The sequence below is a fragment of the Gopherus flavomarginatus genome, chromosome 1, assembly GCF_025201925.1.
Source record: "Gopherus flavomarginatus isolate rGopFla2 chromosome 1, rGopFla2.mat.asm, whole genome shotgun sequence".
Classification (NCBI taxonomy): domain Eukaryota; kingdom Metazoa; phylum Chordata; order Testudines; family Testudinidae; genus Gopherus; species Gopherus flavomarginatus.
Window position 1 is genome coordinate 162616781 of NC_066617.1, and position 16998 is coordinate 162633778.

Below are 16998 nucleotides of genomic sequence, written 5' to 3' on the forward strand. Positions count from 1 at the left end.
TTGTAGCCCAGTAGCTTGGTGCTCAATATGTGGTGGCCTCAGATCAGCTGAATGTGTAGCTTCTCACGCAACTCATTCCTTGACAGACCACAGCATCCCAGCACCTCCCTATGCAGAACTGAGTAGATGCCAGAAAACTCCCCAACCTGGGCAAAGGCCTTTCTCAGACAGTTACTCTCTCCAGCGATTGGGCTGCCAAGAGCAATGCCTGAAGGACAGACTGTATATAGTGTCTTGTCAAAAGCTAGGCCCAAAGAAACGTAGCTGGCCCAGCAACATAAAGGACTAATGTCTCGCTTTGCCATGCCATGCCATGCCTCTAGCTAAACCAGGCCACAGGACATAGTGGCCCTTCACAAATACATGGGGGAAAGCATGGGAACAGATTGTTTCTAAGTCACAAGTGACATGAGTTTGGTGATACACATCAAAAATATGTCATGAATTTTGGCACCAGCTGGTCATTTCTGTTGTGGCGCGGCCCCTGTTTGGAATAACTCGGGCTGCTACAGATCAGGATCAAGGGCATTGGCACAGCTGTGTGGGGAGCTCAGCACTGGAATAGCGGAGGGGTGGGCTGTGGGGCAGGAGTGAAGGGCATTGGCAGAATTGTGTGGGGAGCCCCAAACTGGAATAGCAAAGTGATGCTGCAGAGCAAGCTGAAGTACATTGGTGGTGCTTTGAATATTTTGATTGTTAACCCTGGAAAGCCAGCACAGCTCAGTGAAAAGGAGCTGAGGGTCTATTCCGTGTGCATCATCAACAGAATTTTTCACTAAGGTCCAGCTCCAACTTAGGCACTCAGCATTGCAATGCCTAATCCCTAGGTGGGCTGCTGCCTTCTGGAATCCACAGCCCTGAGTCAGGTGTGCAGGACCTGATCCTCCAAGATATTTAGATGCCTAACCCTATGACATTCTGAGATGCAATAAAGAATTGTGTCCCCTCTTACCCTGTAACTGTGAGTGCCTCACAATGCCTTGCTGCTGTGACTGTCTGCCTAGGATGCCCACAGTCAGCCCCAAGCATGCCCTCTACGGCTATGTACTGGGCAGCCCTGGTGCAACACTTTGGATCCTGGCGCATTCCTGCAATACCACAGCCTTCCACTGGCCTCCACCAGCCTTGGCTAATGACTGGTAAGGTGACTCCATACTCTTCCCCAGCCCCACATTTTCCCAAAAAACATGTTTTAAAATGTTCAGCCCTGTTCTGGAACTAGCAGAGGAATGTTAAAGGCTATTACTCCTTTAAGGAATCAATAGTGAACAGTTTGTTACTTTAACTGGAGTTACAAAACAGTTCAGTTAAAATAAAACAAGTCTATTTAATGACAAAGAGAAAGATTTTAAGTGAGTACAACTATAAGGCTTAAAGTCAGAAATGGTTACAAGAGAAATAAAGATAAAAATGCTTTCTAATACCTAAAATGTAACAAGCTAGACTTGGGTCAAGGTAAAATCCTCACCACATGCTTCCATCTAGATGGCTGACCAAACCCCTGGGTCAGGCGCTGTACCCCAAAGTCAAAGGGCTGGTACCTTTGTCTTCTTAGGTGAAAGATAAATAATTGCGGGGCATGGGGATTCCTTGCCCCTCTCATTTATAGTCCAATGAACCTTTGCAATGGATTCTCCTGAGGGGTGCCACTCAAAGTAAAGTTTATTCAAACTGTGAGGAAGGTGACATGGAGTCTGGTGGTGAAGGAAGCTCCATGCTCTTTGCTCCCCCACTTGGTTGCTAATTAGCTTAGTTTACCTAACGTGTAAAAATGGCCCTTCATTGTCTTTGCCTGACTCAAATACACATTCCTTTGTCCAAGAAGGCCTGTTTACCAAATCCCCCCGACGAGCCTGGATTGAATACATTTAAGTTATCATTCCAGCATGCATCCATAACTCTGATTAGACATTGCGTACATACAGCACACCAGAAATTGGTCCAGGCGTTGTTAGTTTTAAAATGATATCCTGCAAGGTGTCTGTCGTACAAAGATTTATTACAATGGTGGGTGGAGACAAATACAGAGGTGCCTGGGGTCACAAACTCCCACTCACTTCAGTGGGAGGTCGATGCCTAAGTGCACTTGAGGATCTGGGCCTCAGGCAAAGAATGGGGAGTGTCAGATTGCTAAGAGATCTCAGAAGCCAGCAGGCTGAGTGGTGAGCTGCGTAAGACAGCCAGCAGGAAATGCTGAGGGGTGGGGCAGAGAGAGGAGCTAGGTAGAGGCCCTTAAATAGTTGACCTGGTGCACCTGACTGACAGGCCAGACATAGGCACCTCCGTCTGTGCAGGCATCTCAACCAAGAACCCTGTCCTGGAATGAGGCACCTGCGCCAGGTCAGCTGCTTAGGTTGCCCATGCCCCAGCAGCCCAAACACTCATTCTACTGCACACACGCAACACTATTGTGATGCTCACCAGACATTTTTCTGTGACCCCCTGGCTGTCTTTTGTGGGGGCGTTATGCTGCCCCTGCTCCCCACCAGCGGTCTGGCTCAAGCTCTCCAGCTGCAGGGCTGATAGGTATCAGGTGTTAGGCAGGGGGCTCAGGCCCCACTGGTGAGATTGGGGTCCCCCACCTAGTTTGAGAAGCCTGCTTTGGAGATGCTGGGGCTTTGGCTGGAGCGATATTTCTGAGTTGCTCATTGGTTGCGGGGTGGCAGCTGTGCCTAGAATGCATTGAATAGGCCAGCCAATGGAAACCAAAGTGCCTAGAGGACTTAGGCACCTACAGAGTTTGGGAGCAGATTTTGAACATGTCAGTGGTGCCAAAAATGATAGATTTAGACACCTAGAGATGCAGCTAGGAGCCTAAATATCTTTGAGAATCTGGGCCTGGGTGTTAATCAATTCTGTCTGTGCAAACCCTCTGAAAACAATGGCATCACACAGGTGTTCTGAAAGGCAGAATCTAGCCAGCAGACCCTTTATCACTACTGATGCATGAGAAGGAAAGAGCCAAGCTAGATTCTCAAATCCCACACTGAGGGTAGGGTGACCAGATAGCAAGTGTGAAAAATCAGGACAGGAGTAGGAGGTAATAGGCGCCTACATAAAACAAAGCCCTGAATATCAGGACTGTCCCTATAAAGTTGGGACATCTGATCACTCTAGCTGAGGGTGAAGTTAGCTAAACCAGTTTTTAATTTGTAAAGAAACCCATTTGCTTTGGAGTCACTGAGTGATAGGAAACATGGAACCTGTTGATGCATTTTAACAGAGTCATTTTCCAGAGGAGAACCAGGTGCAACGTTGCAAATATAGGTATGGTTGAGGAGATGTGCAAACATTGTGGCCCTTTTCCACTCTGTTTCTCCCACTTCCAGTTCATTTGCACCTATTCTCTCAAGCTTTTCAGACCCTTGGGTGAAATTTCAAGGTTATTTGGCAGATTCCTCAAATGTTCCCATTCATCTTTCATCTGAAACTCAGTTTCCTTCCCTGGCTAAATTGAAAGAAACACCTTTCACATATGGTGAATGGTCATGAACTTAACTGTGCTACCAAATAACAAGGGAGAAAGTGTAAAGCAGGTTATCAGCGTGCAAGCCACTGTCACAGAACACAGGTTCTAGACCCGGAGTGGGAAATGAAAGAGGTACTGGTTACTGTAAACCAAGCACCTCTGTAGAAATTTAAAGCTGACACTTCTGAGTTGGGTAGAAAGGATGAACTCAAATCTCATCTGTGAACTCAGGTATTTTAAGATTTGGTTCATAATCCAATTTTGGTAGCATGAGCTAATCTCTGGTCTCAGACAGACAAATGAGTGTACACTGACCCCTGAAGAGATATAAGATGGAAGTTGATTAGTGCAATGGCTTTTCGCTTCTGGAGCCCTTCACTAAAATCTATTTGAGGTGATACAAGTGGTAGGAGTCAGGTGATCAGCTCTAAGCATGCATTTTGTGCATGTATTCCCATAAAAAAGACCCTTTGCACATTTCAGCACCTGTCTATCGTCTCAGGATTTGAATAGCAGAGAGATACTGTAGGTCAGGAGTGAGAGGCCTTGGCAGAGCTGTGTGGGGAGCCCAGGGATACAAGGTGGTGCTTGGGTGTAAAACTGAGGCTCATTGGCATAATGGAGAATCATTGGTGGGCTGAAGGACAGAGCATAAATTTGCATAAAACCTAGCTACTTGATATTTGGATGTAGCCAGTGCTAGCAGTTCTTCAGCTTCTTGAGAAGGTGAGTTTACTCGGAAACAAGATGAAACTGTACATACTGTAGCAGCAAGAGGTGTGGATCTAAAATAACGAGGGATTTAATGATGAGCAGAGGAAGCCAACAAATATACTCACAAAAGTGTTTGGAATAGCCTAAATTGACAGAGGTATAATTTTTATACTCAGCTGGGTCTTGCTGTAGTGGGTAACAATGGGCAGCAGGTGGCGCCAAAGACTATAGCATCAGCTTGAAATGGAGCCCTCATATAAATGGCTCATATTTGCTTCATGCCTGGGTGTGGTTCCTCCACCCCACAAGAACATGCAGCAACTGCCACTGGCCTTCCTTCCCTGCCTCTCCCTTCCCAGGGACTTTGCCGTCTATTTTCCTAGAATGAAGTCACATGGGCATGGTAGGCGCTGGCGGCATTCAGGGAGCATGGATGAGGGGTTAAGAGTAGAGCAGTAAAATCTGGATCTAGATCCAGATAGTGAACACCCCATAGCTCAAGCCCTTTCTTGCAGCTGGGGTCACCTGCAAAACTGGGCTCTGGAATTGACTCTCAGTCCCCCACAAAGTTTGGGGGCTACTCAGATTTGTGGGTTTGTGTTGGGCCTCGCCTCTACACACGGTCAGGAATGATGAATTACCACCAGCTTCCTCAGCTTGGAGTTCATCAGGTCTCAAAGGGGATAGGAGGTGAAGGGACACCTTATAGAAGGTTGGCAGCTGTCCTGTAAAAGAGGGACTGGAGGGGGAAGAGTTGTTTCTATGGATCAGATCTCTTCAGACAAGTACAGTCCATTAAAGTTGAGTGGAGAAATGTGGCAAGCCAGAAAGGGTGGGATGGGGCTAGACAGTTGGTCTGATCTGTTCAGCTGAAGATCCAAATTGGATCCCCGTGTGGATCCCAATGACTTGGCCAGGCTGAAAAGAGCCAGGAAGGTTCGGTAACGTCAGATGTGATTGTGTCCCATGCATACAAAACCACACAAGTGCCTTTACACAGGGACTGACACAACCCCACATAGTCACAGCAACATGTGCCTATACGACTGCCAGGGCTGGTTGGGAAATCTGTTTTATTTCCTGCAAAATTTTCAATTAAAGCAAAAAAAGTTTCATTGTCATCTAAATTTTTCACTGAGTTTTGGCATTTTCATTTTTTTGATGAAATCCAAAAAAAATTCAACAAAACAAGACATTTTGTTGAGGAATTCTTCAGCAAAAAATTTTCAACTACAGCTATCAGTGACACACAGAGACTAACTAGAGATACACACAGCGATTCCCGTGGCGACATGCAGGCTGGGGCTGCTTAGAACTGCTGCAGTGGCTCCAAACAGCCAAGAAGCCAGCTTAACTAGCTACCTGGGGTCTCCTCCTGGTAGGCACCATGACTGGGGAAAAGGAGGCATGGTCTTTACACTTAGTCTCCAGTGATCCTTGCTGTGGAAGGGCGCAGATAGCCATACAACTACACACAGCCCTACTGCAGCTACACACAGATCACAGCAGACAACAGCATAGCTACACACGGCCCCACTGCAAACCAACATAGCTACACATAGACTCACAGCAGACATCCACACAACTCCACACAGATCTACTATATATATCCACACAGACCCACTTCAGACCAATACAGCTGTGCACAAACCCATTGCAGACATCCACGCAACTACACATGGACCCACTGCAGACATCCAGACAACTACACACAGACCCACTGCACAGACAGCTGCACAACTATACACGGACCCACTGCAGACATGAACACAACTGCATACAGATTCATTGCTGCACACAAACACTGATAAGACTACATAGGACGACTGCACTACAGCTACACATGGACGGACTGACATGACTACACACACAATCCACTATCACCTACAAAGACTCTAGTAGTTGCACACCACTTCACAGGACTCTCACAACTTCACACCGTTGTTCATCCACAGAGGTGGCCTTACATGCACACTGGAATACACTGTCTTCATCACACAACCACATACTCACTGATGCTTCTGAGCATGAGCGTGAGCTTGCACAACCATATCCCCTGCTAGCCTTACCACCCTGCATCCCCTCCTAGAGACTCCTAGGCCTGGGTGCATCCTCCCAGGCTCATGTTTTCTTTCTGTAGTCCCCCATCTCATCCCTCCCTGACCTGTTTTGGGGATGAGGCTTGTAACAGAGCCCTGGATGGGAGACTGTGAAGATGGAGCAGGCCAGTCTGTCTGACACACCTGAGATGTGATACTGTGAACCCTGCTCCTGGAGGTCCAGTACCACTCTTGGACAGGCAGCTACTACTCTAACGTGGTTACAGATGATGCCATTGGAAAGCACATCACACACGCTCTTACAGATCCACTCATGCCTGCATGGAGACTCATATCATGACATGCACGTGTTCCATATTGACCCATTGGTACTTACACAGACACTATGTTCTGAGCAGTCACACACACACACACACACACACACACAGACGCACACACACACAGACACCCCAACCACTAGAGACTCACAATGCATACTGTACACCATTCCATGGGGGGGGGGTGTTGCATGCACACACACACACACACACACACACACACACACACACACACACACACACACACACACACACATATATCTATGTCCTGACACGAATGAAGTCACCAGAAAACACACATCTTCACAGGCACATAACGTATATCAATCCATGGAGGTACACACACCTTCATACACTGGTATGTGTGCAATCACCAGTACACACACACACACACACACACACACACACACACACACACACACACACACACACACACACACACACACACACGCAAGCAGGAACACACACATATAGCTGTATAGGACTACTTATAAATACTGCACATCAATCCACAGTGCATGGAACACTAGCACAAATCTATGCACTGGTATGTGTGACATCTCCACAACACACACCTTCATGAACACACACACACACCCCTGCATAGCCTCACACATGCATACTATACATCTATAATATGCATGCACAAATGCACATCTCTGTGCCCATAATCACATACATGCATATTACAGCTGAATTATAAAAAGCCTTCCTCACAGACATTTTTGTGAATAAAAGCCCCCTGGTGCGTTCACTGTGATTTGTGGGGTCAGATTATTCATTATTCATGACTGTTCAGTCAACCGCTGGCTGCAAATGCTCTCAAAAGTTCAGCAATGATTGGTCTCAGGATTTGTATGGGGTAAGTGCACAATTCACTCTTCAGCCTTCCCTTGTTTAAAAAGTTTCTGGCACCCAGCCAGAGCGCAGAAACAGTACCATGTGACTCAGGTAACCAGCTTCACTAGATGCACGGTGAATAGCTGAAGCAGCAGCCCATAGGCTGAAAATGATACAGTCCATGTGATTCGACATAAACTTCCTAATAATGAAAAAAATGGGATCAGATCACTAACAGCTGGCTGACTAAACAAAGAGCTATGATAGTAACAAATCTCATCTGGGAAAAGGCTACAGAACTGCATGAATAATGAGAACCTCTCTATCGGGTTTGTTTCGCTTAAGCACCATATAGACTTGAATAGAGAATTATATCCCTGCTATACAATTCTGTAGCATGGCTAAAAAACCCCTATAGATTCTCATTCTCTATTACATTTTATAGGTTTTCCCCTATTAAATACTCAGAGTGTCCTGTAAAGGATATTTTTCACAATAAATGGTTCTTCCTTCCTGCTGAAATGAACATGTCTTCTTAGACAGCCTGATTCTCTCCCATGCACCATACACCTGTCCATACAAACACACACCCCATATATACATCACACTGTTCCTGCACAACCACACACGAGCATGGGCAGGTGCTGACATGTACAAGATGTACGCGTATCACACACACCATGGTATAACAAGTTACCACTGTCTGGGGCTACAGGGAGAATGTCAAGCCGAATCTCTGCCTTAAAAACAGTCCAGGAAGGAGAGCCACAAATGGGAGGATGAATGAGATGTCACGTGTGTTGGGACATAATATTCCTGTAGCAAGTCTGCATTATTTCTTGCTGCAGTGCCAAGCTTGTCGACTTCATTCCCCACCCCTGTGAAAATCAAAGCTTTGCTGGGCCTCCCTTCTCCCTTCCCTATAGGTGCAGCACCACAGGGTCATAACAGTTACATGGAAATTGTTCCTCCTCCTGATTAACAAACAAATTATTACAGCACCTCCCCTGGGCCTGAAGGCATTTGCTGATTGGTTCCATGTTTCATTGATTGGCACGCTGTGATGAATTGGCCCCTGAGGAGCAGGCATCTGGCTGCAAACAGACATCATCAACATGCAGAATTATAACAGGTCCTGGCATTCAAGGGCCATCACAAGGAGGGAGGTGAAAAGAACAGCCATGTTGCCATCGCTAGCAAAATCTAGAGCAGGATATAACAGCTTGTTTACTGAGGAGCTCACAGCAGCTCTCCAACGGGCCCAACCTCTCCCGGCAGGTGGCATTGTAAGGAATGGTGCTGGATGTGGGAAGCCTCACAGCTACTCCAGTATCAGCCTCTCCCAGCAGGAAGTGCAGGAGGGAATGGGGCAGGGGCACTGGCTCTGAGGAGCTCACAGACACTACAGTCCCAGCTTTTCTCAGCAGGACACGCTGACAAACAAGCTCTCTGTGAGGAAGCTCACCTGCAGTCCTAGCCTCTCCCAGCAGGAGGCGCTGTAGGAAATGGCACAGGAGCACTGAGGGTGAGAAGCTCACAGTAGCTGTGAGTCAGTGCTTTTGAAGGCCCTCAACATGTTTCTTGCTGACTCTGTTTCTTCCTTGCTGTATGTAACCCTTTCCTCTTCTCTCTTCCTTCCCACTCTCTCCCTACAGGACCTGGCACAGGGAGAGTAGACAACGGTTCAGTGAGTTTGGCCGTACCACTGTGGCTGCTGGCAGTGTCCCTGCTCTGCCTACTTAGCAAATGTTAATAAAATCAGAATAAAATCAAATTAAAAAACCCAACAACAGCAGCAACAATAACAACACACAAAACAAAGCGCGTCATACAGGAGACAGAGCGAGAAAAAGAAGGGGAGAGAGAGAGGACTGGTTCTTTCACAACTTTTGTGTGTTCAGGAGCAAAGGGGGGGAATTACAGCGAAGACGAATCAGCAACATTTATTCCGAATTACGACAAGACATCTGTCAAGCCATCGACCACCCAAGATGCGACGAGGAGCGCAGGAGAGAAGGAGGCACTGGGTGGGGACCGCGTTGTGCCAAAGACGCCAAGGTGTAAAAAAAACCCCCAACCAATTAGATTTCTTGTTTCCCCCTTCTTTCCTTAGTCCTCTTTCTTTCATCTTCTGAAAGAGAAGGTCTTTGCTGTGATGTTTATAGCCACTTAACCCCTTGATTTCCTTAGCCATTTGGTGAGCTGACTCTCTGCCAGTTCAGACTTTTGGAAAGCAGTAATCCAGACCCTTTCGCATACTGGTGTCCCATGAAGAAACCTCACACCTCCCCCCCCATCCCTTGCACCCTCATTGACCCCCTCTCTTACGCCCCTTCTCCTCTACTACCTCCCTCTCTGCCCTGAGCTCAAGCTATGTTGACTATGCTACAAACACACTGTTTTTATTCTCTTCTTCTCCCCCTGTATTTGGCTGGGTGTCTCTGTCTCCCGTGTGTGTGTGTGTCTGTGTGTATGTCTCTCTCTCTCTAAAGCATGCGAACAGAATGGTCCATATGTACATAAGCTCATCATGCTGTAGATAAAGTTCTGCATTGTAAGTGTGAGACATGGTGCTGAGAGATCACTTGGGCAGATGTGGGGGGGTGGGGAGTGCATCAGTTGTGGCACTGGTTCAGATGGGCTCCTGTCCCACAGCTGGCTTTTGCCTTGACAGCCTCCTGGCCGTATTGCTTGGAAGCGTCAATCTCCATACTTTTTTAACCCGTCCCTGATCAACCCCACCCGGCTGGCACTCAATTGTAATGCATCAGAATAGTGGCTCCTGCTTTACCTCTGTGCTTGTGTGTATGTCCAAACAGGTAGAAAATCAATGTGACTGACCCGTAGGACCATAGATGGCAGCATTTCAAGAGCACTGTTCCAGTACCCACTCCTGGGGGGGGGCGTTGGGAAGAGAGGTTATCAGTGAGATAACCTGGGCTTCACTGATCTTCTGCCCCTGTAGGTATGGCGTGGCCAGTAAATCTCTCTTACCAGAAAAGCCTCCAAGTGGTAATTCATAACCATTCAGTATTGCTATAGAAATGAATTTTTTGTCCCTCTGACCTCCTTGTTACAATCAAAGCAAACCTGTAAATATCTCACTCAGCCACTATGAAAATACCTAGATGGAGCTTCTTTAATTTTGTACTTTAAAGAAAACTCAAACTGGTTCAGAAAGTGGCCAGAACCTGGGACTGTATTGTAAAAAAGCTGGGGCCAAAATTCTTGACATACAGGAAAGAAGATTTGGGTGGTACATTGAAGAGAGGTACAAGGGGGTATGCAGTGGGGGGCTATTTTGTTCACCAATATGTAACACATCAAGGTTGCTAAGCTTGCTTCTAGAAATCTTTGCCCTCTGGATGGTCAGAGGAGGAGGTAGTTGATGAAAGAAATTCTAGTGACACCTGGTGGAGAAGATGTGGTGAGTCTCAGAGTAGATCATTTGAAACAAGAGTTACTGAAATGCTGCCTATCTGCTGGAATCTGCCATTTCAGCAACAGGTCCTGCAGGATATGATGTAAGCAATGGGACACATGCAAATCTGAAGAGCCTCACATATCCCATTGACTGTGCTGGTCATCCGTGAAAGGGGACAGCTGGGTTATGCACCAGTGTTTTGTCTCTGGCAACCTGTGTCTAAATGCACCTAGGGTCACAAGTGCCATGATCTGGGTGTCCACAGCAGAGGAGATGTTGGGACTGCCAGTCCCTTCTCTTTCTCAGCAGAGCCTCTGGAACTGGCTTAGCAGTGGTGCTGTGGGTCAGGATTTAGGAGCTACGCACGGGCCTTCACTGTGTCCTACTCCTAAGCAGTTTCCTAAGCAGTAAAAATTCCCTTCTTTCCACCCCATCCCTCCACAAATAAGTACAATTTAGCTCTGCCTGGAATTTGCTGTAAAAACTTATGGGAAGTAGGGCGGAAATCTCTCTGGCTTGAGCAGGCTTAAGAAAGGGGAGACTGATCACCAGAAAGCAATGAGTTAATTCTGTTATGTGTTTCAATCCTTCCCTTTACTCAGCTAAGATGAAATTTGTAAGAGGAGGCTCCTTATAATTCAGTGCCGGCTCAGCGGCAGCGCTCGCCTTGATCAAGCAGCTCAACAGCACTGCCTCTTTTCTGCTGAGCAAGGCAGTTTTGGGGCAGAGACAGGCAATCAATTAAAGAGGCAGCAAGGCTTCTCACAGCCCACCAGGACTTGCAGATAAATATTAGTCTTTGAGTGTCTTTTAAGGGAGGAGAGCAGAGAAACAGGCCTGCAGGATGTCACCAGTCAAGGGAAGGGGATTTTCCCCCATCCCTCAAAGTACATGCTTAGCTCAAGGTGGGCTCTTCTGTAATTTTCCCTCAGTGTTTTGGGATGTTGGAGAATAATCCCCACAAAAATCACACCCCAGAATGTGTGTGTGTGTGTGCGCGCCTTGATAACAGATATGACATCATCACTGCTTGGGAGGGGTTGGCAATTGGGCATTGAAACCTCTCTCGGTGGGACTAGATCCAGTGAGGCCAGAAAATGAGGCACAGACCTTCAGAAGTATGTAGGTGCTGGGCTCTTGTTGAACACACTGGGCATTAGGCACCTAAATACCTTTGAGAATCTGGGCCTTAGCCTGTAGGTGACCTACTGACCATGAGCCCTGCAGAGTCTCTTAGGACAGGAGCCCTCTAGCCTCTGCTGGTGATTCTTTCTGAGTCTGATGGGTCTTGCTGTAGGGAGGAGAGTGAGTGTACAAGTCCAGTAGCAGATATTGCACTTGGGGGATGGACTGTGCACCCTCTCCCACATACTGGTTCATAGGTTTGTTATTGTAGGGTTGCTCAGAGGTGGTGGGCTGCCTGCACTGATTCATTACTGCAGGGAGCCTGTCAAGGGTTGTTTATGAGGACTGGGCTGAACGCATTGTTTCATCAGTGTAGGTTAGCTCAGGGGTGCTGAGCTGTACACACTGGTTTGTTTTTGTAGGGTCACTGATGAGTGCGGAGCAGTACATATCGCTGTGTTATTGTAGGGTTGTTCATGAGCACTAGGCGGCACACAGTGGTTTGTTATCGTATGATTCCTCACAAGTAGTGAGCTACTGGCAGTGAATTGTTTTAAATATTTTTAGAAAAAAGAGCACTGAAGCTTTTGTTTGGCGGGGAACCCCCCCCTCACCACCACCAACTACAACAACAATCCCAGACTTTTGGAACAGAAAAAGACAAAGATGGGTGGGAGGACCCATTCTGTCTAGTGGTTAGGGCTGAGGTCTACCAGTTAGGACTCCTGGGTTCTACTCCTGACTGTGCCCCTGACTCTTCGAGCAAGTCTGTGCCTCAGTTTCTCCTCTGTAAAATGTGGATAATGAGATTCACTCACCAATACAGCTGCTGAAAGGCATGACAGTGGCATTAGAACAGTGTGTATAGTGGGGGTGCTGAGAGCCATTGAACCAAACTGTAAACCCTGGATATGATGGAAACTACTTCAAGTCTGGGGGATACCACTGTACCCCCAGCACCCCTGGGCATGATGCAAGTGCACAGTATTACAGTTATTCTGTTCTGGGATCTCCATTCTTGGCAGTGTCTGTTCCTTTAACTTGAGAGCTGGGGTGGGGAAATATTTATTTAATGTTTTTAATGGACCCAATCCTGTGAGCTACTGAGCATCTCCTGAGAGGTCCTGAGCACCCTCCATTTCCATTGAAGTCAATGAGGGTTGCACATCACCTCCCAAGACCAGGGCCATAATGAAGATGGGAAAAGGCATTTTCCTTGATCATTTCTTCATCCCTGTGGATAATTACATTGAAAAGACATATCCTCCAGTGCAGAGCCTTTGTTCTTAGGCATCCACAATGGTCCTGCTTCTTTGGCCCCCCCTCTCCCCCTCTTCAAAATTCACTCGTTTGCTGCTCTACCCCTCAGTGGGATTTGGAATGGGACACCAGTTCCTTGAGAGTGTAGGTGTAATTGTGTTTGATTGATGGAGGTTTAACATTTAGTGTTATTAAAAAAAAAGATTGTATTTCTTCTACAAGTTTGTAAATATACGATAGTGACATGAGATGTCCAATAATGTCCAAGCAAAGAAACAAACACTTAGATTTAATATGTGGCCCCTTACTTGCTAGCAGATATTTAACCCTTTTCAGGTTACTAGTGGGTGGGGTGGGGGGCAACTTTCTGAAAGGAAATGAACCGTGTGAACGTAGCCCTCTAGGACGACCTGAATGCCATACATGATTGCAGCGTGTTGTTTGTATGTGTCTGGCTGGGTGAAAAATGAAGCGATGCATGGCTGTGAAATGCTGGGAAGGTGGGTATCAAAATCCCCAGGTAACGCATGTATCTCAGCATTATGATCCTTTTCTAGACCACGACTTGCGGACACGTAGAGCAGCAATGCAAACCCTTGCTTTCTCCACCAGCAAAGTTGTGTAGACCATGGTTATCATCAGGGTCATGTTAACAGTGACATTAACAAGGTTTTTTTTGTTGTTGTTTACATGCTTTGTGTAAACTGATTTACAGCCTCAGTTTACACCCCTTTACATAGCATTTACTGTTCAGGAACCATGGACAAATCTCCAATTTTCTCCCATGCCAGACCAAGAGTCAATCACACTATGCTCAGAAGTCCACCCACCCCTATTTCAGTGCTCAGATTGGACTTCAGATACAGGTGCATCTATTCAATGAACCTAGGTACCTTTCTGAGCATCCAATTAAGGTGCCATTGTTTCAAAATTGAGCCCATGGCATTAACTTTGTAAACTTCATCTTTCACACATTTTCCAGGCCATGTAGAAGTAGCATGTCTGGAAGGAAATTTGGGGCAACGACCGAGGATTCATGGGAATTTGGGGGAGTGGAGCTTGGGAGCATTTAACCTCACTCTCAGCCTTTCCACAAGAAGACATTTCGGTCAGGTCTTCACATATTGCTTATTGCCTTCACTTCATCTTATGAGGGAATCCAGGTGTGTAGTGAGGAAGTGTTTCCTCTCCCAAGTCTAATAGTACAATCCATGTCCTCTGCTCTGACCCCACTGATCCATGGCCAAAATCTTCATGGTGCTTGACATCACACAGCAAATCGCATCAAATGGTGCCATGGAATACAGTCTTGGGGAGGTGAGGCAGAGCTGGAAGTTCTAAGTCTTCCTCCTGAAGGTGGCAAAAGCTTATTTCATTTTTGACAAGTGCACAGAAAAGACTGTGAAAAGAGGCCCCTCACATGAGGAGCAGAGTGGAGGGGGCGGGAAGAGAGAATTAAACTAGGAGATGGTCTCCCAGGCTATGTCATTGATAAAAAAGTTAGGGCCATATGCTGTTCGCAATCCATGCACAGAATTCCCAGCCACATCAACGAGGAAGACTATTGGCTCTCAGTATGGTCTCAAAGTGGGTATATTTCCAGTGTGGTGCCTGGGAAAGTTAGGGAGTTCGACATTAAGGGATGTGTCCAACTGTTGAACCATCCTCTTGTTCCCCTCTATGTAACATGCCCCTTTCCCACCTACATCTTACAGTGTGACACCTCAGCATGGTTTCTATGGGGGTTGTTTCCCCAAAGACCAAACCTCAGGTGTTCACTTGTTTTCCAATCTCCCTATCTCAGCAGGGAGGAAATCAGCTTGGTAAGGATGCCAGCAAGTTCCTCTATCCAGGCATGGCTTGGGGAGGCCCATGTATAGTAAGCCAGCCACCCTGAGAAGAGCAAGGAAAAGAGGACAGCTCCTCTAAATAAGCCCAGGAAATGGAAGGTAAAGGGCTCTTACCTCACTGCAGGTTCAGCTTAGCTAGTGCCACCAAAAGGTCCTGCAAACCTTTAAGGAGTACATGAGACAGTAGAGGAAGGGAGAGTGTCTCACCAGTCAGGAGGATAGGCTTGCAGAGCTGGTGGTAGGGCTGACTTCATGGCAAGGTTGTTTGGGGAGCACATTAGTGGGCAAAGATCCTATCCAACAAAGGAAGTCTCCAGGCGGGGCAGGGAACTACCTCTCCCCGATTTGTGTATATCTTCAGCTCACTTTGTGAGCCCCGTGGGGAACGTGCGTTGTGATACCCTAACTGGGGCCCCATCCATCAACATCTCAGCGTATCTGTGAGAACAGAGGGATTGAACTGAGCCCTGCTATCTATCCTCGGTCAACCCCTTTACTTCCTGCTCAGAATGTCTAGTACCTCCTATGGAATGTGAGTATGTGCATGTGTCTACATATAGATATAGTACTCGCAGGCCACAAGGAAACTATCAACAAGGAGAGAACTTCCCAGCTGGGGAGTGTCTTCCAGCTCTGAAGTTATTTCATTTGCTCCCTCTTTCAGTCACACAGATACTTATCCCTCCCGATACCCCTACAATACACACATGCCACTCTCCTCCACAAATCCCTCACACAGCCATCACACCACTCTCCTTTCCTAGACCCCGCCCCCCAGTGACACATGCAAAATGACACATACGTCTCAATTTGCTTTTAGCAGTTTGTCTATAGAAAGCCATCAGCTGCATGGTTTGTGGTGAATTTCTACAAACAAGGAAAGGGCATGGGGGGAGGGGAGAGTAAAAATTGCCTTCACACCAGCTCCAAACCGTTCCATTTCCTCAGCTGGAGCTAAGTTTCATCCTCCAGGCCTTAGGGAGGAGGTCCAGTGTCCCTTCTTGCTACACAGTGGGGTGGTTAGAACTTTTCTCATTAACAGTGTTATATACATATAAATATATATATATATATATATCTTTATATATATTTTTCCCCAGCACCGTAGACATGAGCTGAACTTCTCTTTAATGAAACAAGAACACGGCCATTTTATTTTTTGCCATTGGTTTGTTTTCGGATACTAGCTCTGTGGAAGAAAATTTTAAATGCGCAAGTATGTGTGTGTGAAAAAAAAAGGAAGGGAAAAAAAAACCCCAAACCTGACACCAACAAAAAGCTTTTTCTTTTTTTCTTTCCTCAATGTATTTAACTTCTGTTATCTTGTTTCTCTTTCTTTACATGTATGAATGCTCTGCTCTTCTGTGATCTTAAAAAAAAGAGAACAAAAAAAAAAAACAAAAATGAAATAAACGTGAAAAGGAAGAAATGCATCTTAATTTCCCTTCCCCTCATACACAGTTTTGGCTCATCTGGTGCAATGCTTTTGTACTGAAATGGCTGGTGAATATGCACCGCTACTCCACTAGTGCCCTCTATTGGATGGAATGATAACTGTTAATTCATGCATCTTTGACCCTGATGTGATGACCACCCCCCCCCCGCCACCGACACTGCCACTGCCACAGGGTCGGCAGCAAGCTTTCAGCCTGGCACAGACCCCATGAACTAAAGGAATAACTCCAGTGGGTGGTAGCAGTAGCAGATTATTCTCTATGCGAAAAAGCCACTAGAGAGGGATGCAGCATATGTTTGAGAAGTCTGCTGTACAAAGAGAGATGAGATTATCCTCTAGCTCAAGCTGTAAGAACAGCCTCTGCCGAAGCAACTGAATTCTATGCCAGCTGTTGCACTGAAGTTCCATATGGCTATGGCTTGCAGCACTGTGATAACTATGAAGTCCTTAATGGCCATTGATTTGCAGTGAAAGTCACAGGGA

At 46.6% G+C, this 16998-nt stretch overlaps 1 protein-coding gene across 5 annotated transcripts in view; it reads left to right on the top strand.

Annotated features, from left to right (window-relative positions):
- LSAMP (limbic system associated membrane protein) overlaps window positions 1–16998 on the top strand; it is a 747548-nt gene that overhangs the window by 718668 nt on the left and 11882 nt on the right. For 3 of the 5 annotated variants that reach the window (XM_050960825.1, XM_050960807.1, XM_050960816.1), the window contains one exon: window positions 9056–16337. The exons of the other annotated variants lie outside the window; for them this stretch is intronic. In XM_050960825.1, the coding sequence (XP_050816782.1) occupies window positions 9056–9153 (98 nt within the window). In that variant the 3' untranslated portion in view covers window positions 9154–16337. Of the gene's footprint in view, window positions 1–9055; window positions 16338–16998 lie in introns of those variants that run through there. 5 annotated transcript variants of the gene reach the window in all.